At 40.6% G+C, this 13,926-nt stretch overlaps 1 protein-coding gene across 2 annotated transcripts in view; it reads right to left on the bottom strand.

Annotated features, from left to right (window-relative positions):
• Window positions 1-285: 285 nt before the first annotated feature.
• The window catches only part of med23 (mediator complex subunit 23), a 92,832-nt gene continuing 79,191 nt past the window's right edge, over window positions 286-13,926 (bottom strand). For both annotated transcript variants that reach the window (XM_056480999.1, XM_056481000.1), the window contains 3 exons: window positions 8,830-8,950; window positions 6,039-6,170; window positions 286-851 (listed from right to left, as the gene is read on the bottom strand). In XM_056480999.1, coding sequence (XP_056336974.1) covers window positions 663-851; window positions 6,039-6,170; window positions 8,830-8,950 — 442 coding nt within the window. In that variant the 3' untranslated portion in view covers window positions 286-662. The remainder of the gene's footprint in view (window positions 852-6,038; window positions 6,171-8,829; window positions 8,951-13,926) is intronic.

The raw sequence follows: 13,926 nt of genomic DNA, 5'->3' as shown, positions 1-13,926 counted from the left end.
CACATCATGGATGTGCAGCCGACAAATCTGCAGCAACTGCGTGATGCCATCATGTCAATATGGAGCAAAATCTCTGAGGAATATTTCCAGTACCCTGTTGAATCTTTGCCTCGAAGGATTAAAGCAGTTCTGAAGGCAAAAGGGGGTCCAACCCTGTTCTAGTAAGGTGTACCTAATAAAGTGGCCGGTGAGTGTATTTTGTGATTTAATTCATTTAGGATTATCTGATGAATATTGTGCAGCACTAGAGCGGTTATAGACACTAAAGACAAATAACCAGCACAGTTAACCCAGGACTATTTATTACATATGAAACAAAAATGCTAATAAGCATGACTGAATGAAGAACACAAATAAAATCAGATGCTGCGGTCTCAAAGTTCAGGCTCTAGAAAAGGTTTAACAATAAATGCAACAATTCATCAGTTCAGCTCCTTCTAGATGAGCATAAGGCAGTGTGTGTGTGTGTGTGTGTGTGTGTGTGTGTGTGTGTGTGTGTGTGTGTGTTAAAGAGAGAGACAGATAGAGGCACAGTTAGTTCTCTCCTGTGCATTGTTTGTGTGACAGTCGGGTTTACTGCAGTGTGTGTGATGACCAATTTTCTGAAGGTGTTGTGTGCGTGTGTGTATGTGGTGGTCTGTTCACTGTGAGGTGTGTGTATATCACTGTGCTACAGACAGTGGTATGGCGGCTCCAGCAGTGCTCTGTGCTGTGGGTGAGGAGGCGCTGCTGGTCTGCTGGATGCTGCTGCTGGACACGGGCACCGCCGCCGGCTCCATCTTACTGATGTGTGTGATGAAGCGTAGACGAAGACGCATTGCCGGACGCAAGGAACATATGATGCACTCCACCTGCACAGACACACACACACACGTCACTAACCATCATAAAAACACACCGGGGTCTGTTCCTAGATACTTATTAAAGTGACTGTCAATTTAAAATCATATTTCACATACAGTAAGGTGTGGTTGTTTGTGGTAAAGTAGGTGCAAGTAAGTCTCTGATGTGCCAAGAGAGTGTGTGTGTGTGTGTTTGTGTTAAGTTTCAGCTCAAAATACCTCAAAATAACTCTCTGAAACTGACCCCTTTAGGCTTTGATCCTAATTGTGTTTTGGTGACTGTCGCTTTAAATGCAAATCAGATTGTGCTCTTTATAGAAGAGGGTGGAGCTACAAATGGCTGTGTGTCAGCATAGTGGCAGATTCAAACACAAGACTGATGTTCTATGCTAATGAGGGAGAGATTGTCACTAGTGGGCGGGGCTTTCTATCTCTGATGACACGTACAAAGCGAGAATGTCAATCAAAGTGTTTCTGCAGACTGTTACCATCAAGTCTGATTATAAACAATACAATTAATACAGTTTTACCATTAGAAGCTGGTTATATTCACACACTGCTGACGCAAAACTGTGCTTAAACCCCTTATTAAAGTGATTTTTGCATAATAGGTCCCCTTTAATGTATAGCTAAGAAGCAAACAAACAAAACAAGATCTATATAGATATATATAAACACTATATAAACAGTATACATAATTATTTGTGCAATTACTGTATAAATAACAAGATTAGTACACAGGAAATAAACACAGTTTGAGGGCTAAAAGGACCAGGATGTGTGAAATCTCCTCAGATAAAGAGCGTGGTAAAGCGAGGTACGGATTTATTTGCTGTGACGGTGGAGACCGAGCTGATAGGTCTGACCTTTCCTGTTCTCCCTGAGGCAGAAGCAAACAAACAGCGTCCACTGAATACAGACCAGCACCGACAGCTGACCTGAGATCAGATACAGCCAGACCGTCTGATTCACCTCACTGCTGTGTGTGTTCAGCTGCAAAGTTACTAGCTACTGTAATTAAATCACTTTAGCTTTGAGAAAGGTGAAGGATCACTTAAATGCAACACTGCATACTTCTCTGTCGGCCACTGTTGCGGAGAATAATCATAGCCTATATATCACAACATAAAGTTACTCTGATGGCTTAAAGTACAAATTAAATCAAAACTAAGCATGTTAATTTTGTTAGCTCATGTTGTCAGTTTTGTGGTGAACATTTGATCTGTGCTGGTCATTAAGAAAAAGACATATAAAATCTGAATCCTGAACTATATCTGTACATGCACCTCTGTGTGTATGAGTTAAATGCTCAGATTAGGTCAGTCTGGGGTATTGGGCGGGGCTAACACACTTAACCACGCCCCTCCAGCTGTCAGTTTTGACAACAAACAGAAATGATGAGCAGGAGGAGTCTGTTAGGTTATAACAACTCTCCCTTTTCTCCATCTTTCTGAATGAAACGCCTACTTCACCACATCCAATCAGCTCGCAGTAGAAGAAAAACAAGCCACGCCCACTGTTTTCTCATTTAATATTTTGTTTCTCTAAGAATTGCGTCACAATACAAAAACAAAAAATGGCTGCAGCTTCCGGTTCATGGGAACTTTACACAGAGAGAGAGAGAGAGAGAGAGAGAGAGAGAGAGAGAGAGAGAGAGAGAGAGAGAGAGAGAGAGAGAGAGAGAGAGAGAGAGAGAGAGAGAGAGAGAGAGAGAGAGATCACACATTTACACAAGCCGAGGAGCATCAGAGCAGAGGTCATTAATATTCATGACCATTCCAAATATGATCAAAACCAACATTTTTATTCATTCATATACCTACGGCCTAGTCCCTTTATTTATCAGGGGTTGCCACAGCGGAATGAACCGCCAACTATTCTAGCATGTTTTACACAGCGAATGCCCTTCCAGTTGCAAATAGGGTTGGGCGATGTCGACCAATTTGGCATCATACGATGTCTAATATGAAACATTATTACAACGTCGTTGTAGGCAGCGGTGAATTAATTATTTATGAATAATTAATTAGGAATAATTAATTAATTAATAATGAGTTAATTATTTGTAGCCTACAGTTTCAACTACCTGACCTGCATGGTCTTTGATTTACCCATGACAAAATCAAAAATAAAGAGAAGTTACACACAAATTACCACCAGTCAATCACTTTTCCAGGACTCTGGCATGAATAGGCAGAGTGATCTGTGTCAGTATAATGGCGTCGACAAACTAGGTTGGTAAAAAAGCTGCACAACCAACAGGAAGCAACCAACAGTATCTGAGGTTTACACTAAAATTACTACGTACAAGAGTGAAAGTGAAGGATTGAAGCAGTGTGCTGACGCTGTGACACGTTATCTAATAGATTCAAAAGAGCGAAGAGTCGTTAGATAGAGACAAGATTAATTAAATATCACCTTTAACAACTATAGTGAGACGCCATCCAGCGTTACATCCTGGATAAACAGTCCGATGTGCACTGCTCTCTGGGGTTTGTGTTTAAAGCACCCGCTGACTGCTGGAGCTCAGATGTGTGCGTACGCTGCAGCGCATGACAGAGTGTGTGTGGTCACGTGATGTGCATTTTCAGCAGTATAGTGTTGACAGAGGGCTTTTCAGAAATGCTAGATAAAACACCAGTGTGGACATGCATCGTTTTCGCTCTAAAATGCTCTAAAATTAAGACGTATTAGTGTAAAATGGGGTCTAAAAATAAAGGCCATGACTGAACATAGAGGACCATCTCCAAGAGGGGGTCTCCAAAATTAAACCAAGAAAAGTCTTGTGCTATAAACATTGTGTGTATTTTTCGTGAGCTCATCATCGTGATGTCAGTCGGCCATCGGCGATGGACCCAACCCTAGTTGCAGCCCAGTACTGGGAAACACCCATACACTCTCGCATTCACACACACTCAAACACTATGGCAAATTTAGTTAATCAGTCCCCTTATAGCGCATGTGTTTGGACTGTGGGGGAAACCAAAGCACCTGGAGGAAACCCACACCAACATGGGGAGAACATGCAAACTCCACACAGAAATGCCAACTGACCCAGCCGGGACTCAAACCAGCTACCTTCTTCTACCTTCTGCTAACCACTGAGCCACCATGCTGCCCAATATTTTTAATGTTAGGGGTAATTCCTGATTTTATTAATGAGCATTTTTGAATGCATCCAAGCCACATAGCTGATATGAAGACATCAGGGAATAACTTAACTTATTAAATCAAAGCTCTCTATGGCATCTTCAAAAACAGTAGTAGATATTGGGTCCATCCAGTCTTTATTAAGATTGTGGAGAGAGCAAGAATTTTTCATCTCCATATCAAAGAACAGCAGGATTACCCCAATAGATTCACAGTTTACTTCAAGATGTCAGCAACTCGGTTTGACACCGGAGACAAGCTGTTCTGCAATCATCTGCCTCAATCTCTCATTATATCCTGTATGTGTTTGTCATGAAGTGCTCTGATTTGCTAGTCTGATGGCATTCTGCATTTGGGCTTTAGATTGTACGGTTGCTCCGAACAGTCAAAACACATCTCAAAATGCCTGCTACAGAGGCAGAAAATCCTGATCCTGAACAGATGAAAGTTTCAGAAAGGGCGTCACTGTGGGTAGCATGATCGTCTCACAGCAAGAAGGTTGCTGGTTCGAGCCTCGGCTGGGTCAGTTGGCATTTCTGTGTGGAGTTTGCATGCCCTCCCCATGTTGGAGTGGGTTTCCTTCGAGTGCTCCGGTTTCCCCCACAGCCCAAACACATGCGCTATAGGTGAATTGGGTAAGCTAAATTGTCCGTAGTGTATGAGTGTGAATGAGTGTGTATGGATGTTTTCCCAGTAATGGGTTGCAGCTGGAAGGGCATAACGCTGCCTAAAACATATGCTGGACAAGTAGGTGGTTCAGTCCGCTGTGGCGACCCTTGATTGGTGAAGGGACTAAACCGAAAAGAAAATTAGTGAATGAAAGTTTCAGAGGCAGTTTGTAAACATGATTGACAGAACATTCATTCATTCATTCATTTTCTTTTCGGCTTACTACCTTTATTAATCTGGGATCGCCACAGCAGAATGAACCGCCAATTTATCCAGCACATGTTTTGTGGGGGAAACTGGAGCACCCGGAGGAAACCCACGCCAACACGGGAAGAACATGCAAACTGACGCCAACTGACCCAGACAAGGCTTGAACCAGCGACCTTCTTGCTGTGAGGTGAATGTGGTACCCACTGCGCCACCGTGCAGCCTTTGACAGAACTAGCATTATTGATCCACACCCGGGTTCATTTGGCGTCAGAGATCAGTACGTTTAGCTAGTGTAAATGATGTCTTCTGAACTTGAGTGCGCAACCGGAACATAAACCAGCCGAGAAGGTGGCAAGGGGGTATAATCGAACCTGAATACGGACCAGGCAATCAGTCCAAATGTGAAAGCACCCTTAAAGTTTACCCAGAACTGCAAATTCTGTCCTCATTTACTCACCGTTCATTTGTCAGAATAAAATAAAATGAAAGAGAAACCATCAACTGACTTCCACAGTGGGACAAACAAACATCCAAAACCCAGTCAATGGTTACCAGTTTCTGACCTTCTTTAACAGAAAAAGAAACTCGTACAGGTTTGTAACCTCTTAAGGATAAGTAAACAGTAAATCTTTGGGTGAACCATCCCTTTAATCTGCTCTGTCCTGCTAGTTTTATATGTATCCACTAGTGGGCGCTATTTCTCTGAAAGTCAACAATCTTCGCTGCGCTTCCTTTTGTCCGCAGTTCGGTAGTCAACATCCTTATTATAAACCACTCTCCGAGCCCACCAATAGAAGACGAGTATTTCAGACTGACACCCACTTTCACCAATCACATTCCGAGTTCAACTATTGTCAGCCAATCGTGACATGTGGCAGATTTCAGCCGTCGAGGGGAGGGGTTCGCGTGTTTCACTACGTTGGCTTCTCTCCCAGAAAGATTTCGGTGTGGGAATTTCAATTTTACGTTTTTTGAGGCTGTCGGAGGCTCTATTACCGGAGACCGCGTCCCGAACGATTCGCTGAGCACCTCTAGACGGAATAAGGTACGGCAGTGAACGGCTGCTTTCAGTCACAGCATCAGGATTTGTGTGCATGTTTTAAAGGTGAATCCGCATGGAGCTGAACCGAACCGCAGAGGAGACCTTCATGATGAGCAGTTACTCACCTGGTCTTTGACACTGTCCCCAGTAAACATGTATTTGATGTGGTACAGGAAGTCACAGATGGGGTCCATGTAGGCCAGGTGGTTACTGTGTTGATCCACAGCCTGAAGCATCTCATAAAACGCCACTCCAATCTGAGAGAGAAACACACACACACACACACACACACACACACACACACACACACATGGTCATCTAGGTTCATGTGAAAATGTGAGCCGCATTCAGGGCATCTTTGAGAACTCCTTAAACAGTTTGTGTAAATGCATCCAGATGACGGGCCTCTTCAGCATTTTTGGCTGCTCTCAAAGAAGCGGTTATAACTGCGAGACTGTATAAACGTTACGGTTGGGATCAAGTACATGCAGGAGGTTGTGATGACAGAATAAAGCCTGATGTAAAGTGCAGCACTGTTGTATAACGCCCCATTCACACTGGGCGTCAGCGTCAACGCTTCCCATTCACTTTGAATGCCGAACAGAATTGTGGGTCTGTCAGCGCTTCAGAAGACTGAAGTTTTTCAACTGGAATTTCTCAACATTTCAAGCGCCAACGGATGCGTCAGCCAATTAGATCGCTTTATGCAAATACCAATTTATGCAAATAATAATAGGGTGGGACTATCAGTAATTTAGGATGGAGCTATCCGTCATTTAAGGTTGTGCTACGAGTCCATTTGGGCGAAGCTATCAGTCTTTTAGGGTGGCGCTATCAGACATTTAGGGCAGGGCTATCAGTCATTTGGGGTGAGGCTATCAGTCATTTAGGGTGGCGCTATCAGACATTTAGGGCGGAGCTATCAGTCATTTGGGATGAGGCTATCAGTCATTTAGGGCAGTGCTATCAGTCATTTGGGGTGGGGCTATTAGTCATTTAGGGTGGGGCTATTAGTCATTTAGGGCGGAGCTATCAGTCATTTAGGGTGGGGCTATGAGTCATTTAGGGTGGAGCGATCAGTCTTTTAGGGTGGCACTATCAGACATTTAGGACAGGGCTATCAGTCATTTGGGATGGGGCTATCAGTCATTTAGGGTGGGGCTATGAGTAAATTAGGGCGGAGATATCAGTCATTTAGGACAGGGCTATCAGTAATTTGGGGTGGGGCTGTCAGTCATTTAGGGTGGGGCTATGAGTCAATTAGGGCGGAGATATCAGTCATTTAGGGTGGCGCAATCAGTCATTTGGGGTGGGGCCATCAGTCATTTAGGGCAGGGGTTCCCAAACTTTTCAGCCCGCGACCCCCAAAATAACAATGCCAGTGACTCGCAACCCCCAATATCCTCTGAGGTGGTTATAAATACAGAAACCTTGCATGCAATGGCTCACACACACCAATAGACCCAAGTCTATTCTTCGTTTAAAGTTTTTAATGTATGTCAGTGCTGTAAATGTGCCAGAAAGTTTAACCTGGTATTATAAAATCAATCTGCTCCATCTGACGCTATTGCACTGTCTTTAATATAATGTAATTACCTCAGGGGTCGCAATCCAATAGAACTAGTAACTATAAGCTACTAAAGTAACTATATAGTACATAGTAACTATAAACAACTTTTTTTCAGTAGGTTATGGATAAAATATAGTAATTCTTATGGTTTAATAAAAATAAATAGATTTTTGGAGATCACCAGGCGACCCCGCTTCATTGTCCCGCGACCCCTCGGGGGGTCCCGACCCCCACTTTGAGAACCACTGATTTAGGGCAGGGCTATCAGTCATTCAGGGCGGAGCTATCAGTCATTTAGGGTGGAGCTATCAGTCATTTAGGGTGGGGCAATCAGACATTTAGGACAGGGCTATCAGTCATTTGGGGTGGGGCCATCAGTCATTTAGGGCAGGGCTATCAGTCATTCAGGGCGGAGCTATCACTCATTTAGGGTGGGGCTATCAGTCATTTAGGGGGGCTATGAGTTATTCAAGGTGGGGCTATCAGTCATTTAGGGGGGCTATGAGTTATTCAAGGTGGGGTTATCAGTCATTTAGGGTGGGGATATTAATGCAGGTCTAGTTTATGCTCTGCCTTCAACCGTTGGTCAATCTTCTTAAATTTTTTTTAAGCATTGTGATTATTATCTAATTTTAGGAGTGTTTCAAGTGGATGGAGTCACAACAAGGGAAAACAAGACACTCTTAACTTTCATTTCATGCAGCTTTAAGACGTTCAGCACTCAAACTGACCACCTGTGATGTCCAGACCTGGTTTGCACAGCAGCTCCTCCAGAAAGAGTGCTCAGTGAGTGACAGGCTAGGGTTTGTGGGTAAAAGCGCTGCCAGGTCAGTGTGCAGAGAGCACTTCCATTAGATGGACTCTTCAAAGAGCCCCTGAGGAACACAGCACGAGCTACTCGTCTCACTGAAGAGAGTGTGTGTGTGTGTGTGTGTGTGTGTGTGTGTGTGTGTGTGTGAATGTGTGTCAAACCTGCTGCATATGTGCCACATATTCAGACACTTGTGCTCTAATTAAGTCCAGCCTCTTGATTTGCTTTCTCCCAGGAGGCTTTGCTTTGAAGAGTCAAGGTGAGCGTGACTGTGAAATGAGCAGGTGTGTGTCTGTGTGTGCACTCTTGAGAGCATGTACAGTATGTCAATGTGTGTACAGTTTTCAGTAAGGCGGTTTCAGTTGTGGGCTGGGGAATGGCAATAAAAAACACAGCTTGTACAGAATAAAGACCATCAATGCCACAAAATGTCCCCACAATTCACAAAAGCAGAGCTGTGTGTGCTGATGCTTGCAGACATGTGTGCATGTGAGTGTGCATGCATGTATATGTGAGTGTGTTTGCTTGTGTGTACCTCCAGCATGCATCTGGTTCTCTCCTGCTGAAAGCGCTGCAGAAACGGCCCCACCAGATGATACACGTACAGCAGCTGGAACTCAGTCTTCACGATGGGCTTCAGGACCTCCGACAGGAACCTGAGAGACACACACACAGCATGAATGTGTCACTCAGTGCTGTTCGATGTCACAATCATGATCATCCACTGGAGAGTGTGTAACAGCAGTGAAGTGTCCCACATTTGACATGTCAGTGTTAATGACTGAACAAACACAGCAGGCGACCACTTTACATAAAGACTCCAGCATTGAGGATCTTCATATTAAATACTGCATGCTACCTAGATTATCCTTAAAGTCCGCATGTAATCAAATATTTCAGTGTTTATTTTGCTAGCACAAACGTTTCGTCTTAAAGTAATTAATTAATCAAAGTTAATTCACTGAATTAAAATGTTTTAGTAATCTTCAATCAAATTCTGATCATCTGCTTCCACTCTGGACGGTTCTTCTCTGATGATGTCAGATTGACGGATTGAGTGTAATATGATAGCCACGCCCCTCCAACCGTTAGTTTGCTGCAAGTGAAAGATAAAAGGCGGAGCAAAGCAAGTTTATTTATATAGCACATTTCATACACAATAGTAATCTAAAGTGCTTTACATAAACAGGAATAAAAGAGACACGTATAAGAAAATAAAAACAAAGAATTAAAATGATTAATAACAGATCAGAACGTATTAAAACCGGTTTTAAATGAATGGAAAAGAAAGACATAAGAGTGTGATCTGTGTGCTGTAGCACAGTGCTCATTCAGTAAAGGCACAGCTAAACAGATGTGTGTTCAGTCTTGATGTGAATGTGTCTAATGTTGGAGCACGTCTGATCATTTCTGGAAGCTGATTCCAGCAGCAGGGGGCGCTGTTAGTAGCTTAAGGCTGATTCACCCTGCTTTGACTGAACTCTTGGAATTTCTAATTTACTTGATCCTGATGATCTGAGTGATCTGTTAGGTTTATAGTCAGTGAGCATATCTGTAATGTGTTGATCTCCTAGGCTATTTAGTGATTTTTAGACCAATAATAATACTTTGAAATCTATTCTGAATGTAACTGGAGCCAGTGTAGAGACCTGAGGACAGGTGTGATGTGCTCTGATTTCCTGGTTCTGGTCAGAATTCTGGCCGCAGCGTTCTGGATGAGCTGTAACTGTCTGACTGTATTTTTTGGGAAGGCCAGTGAGGAGGCCATTACAGTAATCCACCCTGCTGCTGATAAAAGCATCAACAAGTTTCTCCTCAGTGGAAACAAAGCATCTAATTCCTGCAATGTTTTTGAGATAATAGTATGCTGATTTACTAACTGCTTTGACATGACTACTGAAACTCAGATCTGACTCCAGAATCACACCAAGATTCTTGACCTTATTTTTTGTTGTTTGACCCTTAGAGCCAAGGTACGAGTTCACCTTGAGAACCCCATCTCTGTTCCCAAATGCAATTACTTCAGTTTTCTCTTTGTTTAACTGAAGAAAGTTTTGGCTCATCCAACTGTTGATTTCATTAATGCATTGGCAGAAGGTGTCAATAGGGCTGTAGTCATTAGGCAGTAAAGCTAAGTAGATCTGAGTGTCATCAGCATAGCTGTTCAGTTTCTTTTAGAAGCAATCAGTTGACTAAAGTAAGTTAATCAGTTTCTTTTAGAAGCGATTAGTTGAGCAGAGTAAGTGAGTTAATCAGTTTCTTTTAGAAGCGATTAGTTGAGCAGAGTAAGTGAGTTAATCAGTTTCTTTTAGAAGCGATTAGTTGAGCAGAGTGAGTTAATTGGTTTCTTTAAAAAATTATTTGTTGACTAAAGTGAGTTAATCATTTTTAAAACAATTAGTTGACTAAAGTGAGTTAATCATTTTTAAAACAATTAGTTGACTAAAGTGAGTTAATCAGTTTCTTTCAAAGCAATTAGTTGACTAATGTGAGTTAATCGGTTTCTTTTAAAGCAATTAGTTGACTAAAGTGAGTTAATCGGTTTCTTTTAAAGCAATTAGTTGACTAAAGTGAGTTAATCGGTTTCTTTTAAAGCAATTAGTTGACTAAAGTGAGTAAATCGTTTTTTTAAAACAATTAGTTGACTAAAGTGAGTAAATCGGTTTCTTTTAAAAATTAATTGTTGACTAAAGTGAGTAAATCGTTTTTTTAAAACAATTAGTTGACTAAAGTGAGTTAATCAGTTTCTTTTAAAACAATTAGTTGACTAAAGTGAGTTAATTGGTTTCTTTCAAAAATTATTTGTTGACTAAAGTGAGTTAATCGGTTTCTTTTAAAAATGATTAGTTGACTTAAAATAAGTGAGTAAACCCCTTTCTTTTAAAACGATTAGTTGACTAAAATAAAGTTAATAGGTTTCTTTTAAAAGTGATTAGTTGACTAAAGTGAGTTATGTGTTTTCATTTAAAAACGATTAGTTGACTTCAGTTAAAATAAGTGAGTAAACCCATTGCTTCTAAAAAGATTAGTTTACTTAAAATAGGTGAGCAAACCTTAAGTAATTGAACTATGTGCATAATTATACAACTTAAGTGAAATCAACTTAACTGGTTCCAAGTTACAATCGCTTTATTCAAGTCAATTTGTTGCTTTTAAGGCAATGGATTTACTCACTTTACAGTGTACTGCAGAAGAGTCTCCTACATCTCTGATGGCTCAGGGGAAAAAATTAACAGCAAATCTTCTCCCTTTTTTCCTGCCATACTTTTAAGGTTCCTCAGAAAGCCTTTTAATACATAATATTCTGAAAGCAGTCAGATGTAGGAGGTTCATGCATGTGGTGTCTATTAAACGGCCTTGAGCTGTGATTATATTCACTATATAAAACTCTGCATTAACTGGATAAATGAGTGAATAGAGTCCTGTCCTCAGTGTGTGTGAAGCTCAAACCATTTCTGTATGAGCAAACAACATTGACTTAATGGTGCCATATAATGAAAATCTGGATATACCAAGGCATAGCTGAATAATAAGAGTTCAGTATAAGGACATGGTCATACCGTGAGCCTCGGACAGCATTGTATACTTGTAAATCCAGAGTGGAAAATCCAGGTGAAAATCAGAAACACTTGGATCATTAATATGCACGCCCTATGCTGCATTTGATTGGCCATGCGACCTAGTGAGGTTATTACATAGTAGCAGTTAGTTATGGCTGTGTATCGGCACTGGTTGGAGGCGTGCGTTGGCTGCCGATATACAGCTATATCGAACTGGCATAGTTTCATGGCATAATCGTGTGTATAAAAAAGAGAATCAAACACAGAGAGTCTCAAAAATACTTTTGTATGATAATTAACCCTGAAAAAGCCAAAGCAAAGCTAACATTTCCAGATTACTATGGTATAAATAAGGAAAACAACATAAAAAAGAGAGAGATCGACTTAGTGTCACTTACCTGTTTTATAATGATTTGATCAGCTGTAGTTTGAGATTTACACTGAGTTTTTCTCCCCTAAGGGCTTATTATGTGGTCTCTGTCACCATCTTGTGGCAGAGCGTCAACTGTCTTTGCTTTGCTCAGTATGACAGGCTGATGACCGTCAACACGCTGAACCTCCAAAATTATAAATATATACAACAGCCACTATCCTTATTAATAAACTGCATAGTTGCAATCTAAACAACTACATTCTTACCTAAAAAAGCCTCAAACGTACATCATGTTGTCCAACAGCAGTAATATTTGTCAAACTGTAATGAGTTTATTGATCTGCTGTAACTATGTGGGCGGAGTAATGCACAAGAGTGAAGAGGCTGTATGAGTGCTGTTATGGCAGAATATTGCCCGGTTATCAGATTCGAGAATCAGACAGAACTGTTGTATAAATAAATTAAACACAGCTTGTTATGTTTCCTATTTATGAGAGACTCTTATTTTGAAAATGGGACATGCATTAATTTTGGGGTAAGTCAGCAGTGTCTGATCTGTTTACAGCTTGTCAGAATGCAAAATGCAGGATATATGGATTGAACATTTACTCTCCCGAAGCATTATAAGGTCTGTTTAACTTCATCTTTAGTTTAACATGTATATTGTGAAATTTGCCTTGTATGTTTGTAATGAGGTAACAAACACATGCTGACTGCTGTATATAAGAGTTTAAATCACATTTATGCATCATGTCATATCACTTTGCTCTTACTGCGATTCTTCAGGAGTGAAACAACAGCAATACACTGCATTAAACTCTTCAGTTCAGGTTGATATTAACTCCTGCCTGTGTTTTTGTTTGTCAAGCAAATCTACTCAATTTGTTAAAATATATTTTGACAACTGAAATATGATTATTTTGCCCATGTATTTCAGAGTACATCCCGCCGTTTTGAGAATTAGAGACATGAGCCGCAGGAGCCAGAGCCATACAGAGCTCTCTGGCGGGAGCACCGGAACAGAGCTCATTAATATTCATGACCCTTTCAAATAAGATAAACACTATTCATTCTAGAGTAAGTGCTAGGGTTGTTAAATGACATGTTAAACAGTTTCTGGAGATTGTCATATAGGTTTAATGATGCAGCATCAGCACATCTAAATCTCTAATGCTGCAAATATTCTTCATTCCTTTTCATATTAAAATATCTTAATGTTAATTTCTTAATGTTCATATTAAAATATCTTAATGTTAATATCTTAATGTTCATATTAAAATATCTTAATGTTAATATCTTAATGTTCATATTAAAATATCTTAATGTTAATATCTTAATCTTAATATGTTGTGTAAATAGGTGAGGAATGTCTGACGAAGGCCTGGATAATGGCCAAAACACCTCATAGAGATTAAGAAACAATTTAATATTTGATTTTATTTCCTTTTTAAATATTTCCTAAGTGTTGTTTAACAGAAATAACATTAAGCACAATAGTTTAATAACTAATTTCTAAGAGCTGACTTCTTTTCTTTTTGTCATGATGACGGCACATAATATTTGATATTTTTCAAGATAGTAGAATTCAGCTTAAAGTGACATTAACTTAACTACGTTAGTTAGGCAAGTCATTGGGAAACAGTAGTTTGCTCTGTAGCTAATGGGGAAAAAACATTAAGGGGGCTAATAATATTGACCA

This window comes from Danio aesculapii, chromosome 20 (genome assembly GCF_903798145.1).
Source record: "Danio aesculapii chromosome 20, fDanAes4.1, whole genome shotgun sequence".
Taxonomy (NCBI): domain Eukaryota; kingdom Metazoa; phylum Chordata; class Actinopteri; order Cypriniformes; family Danionidae; genus Danio; species Danio aesculapii.
The sequence above is the reverse complement of the archived record's forward strand: the minus strand, read 5'-3'. Positions and strand labels throughout refer to the sequence as shown.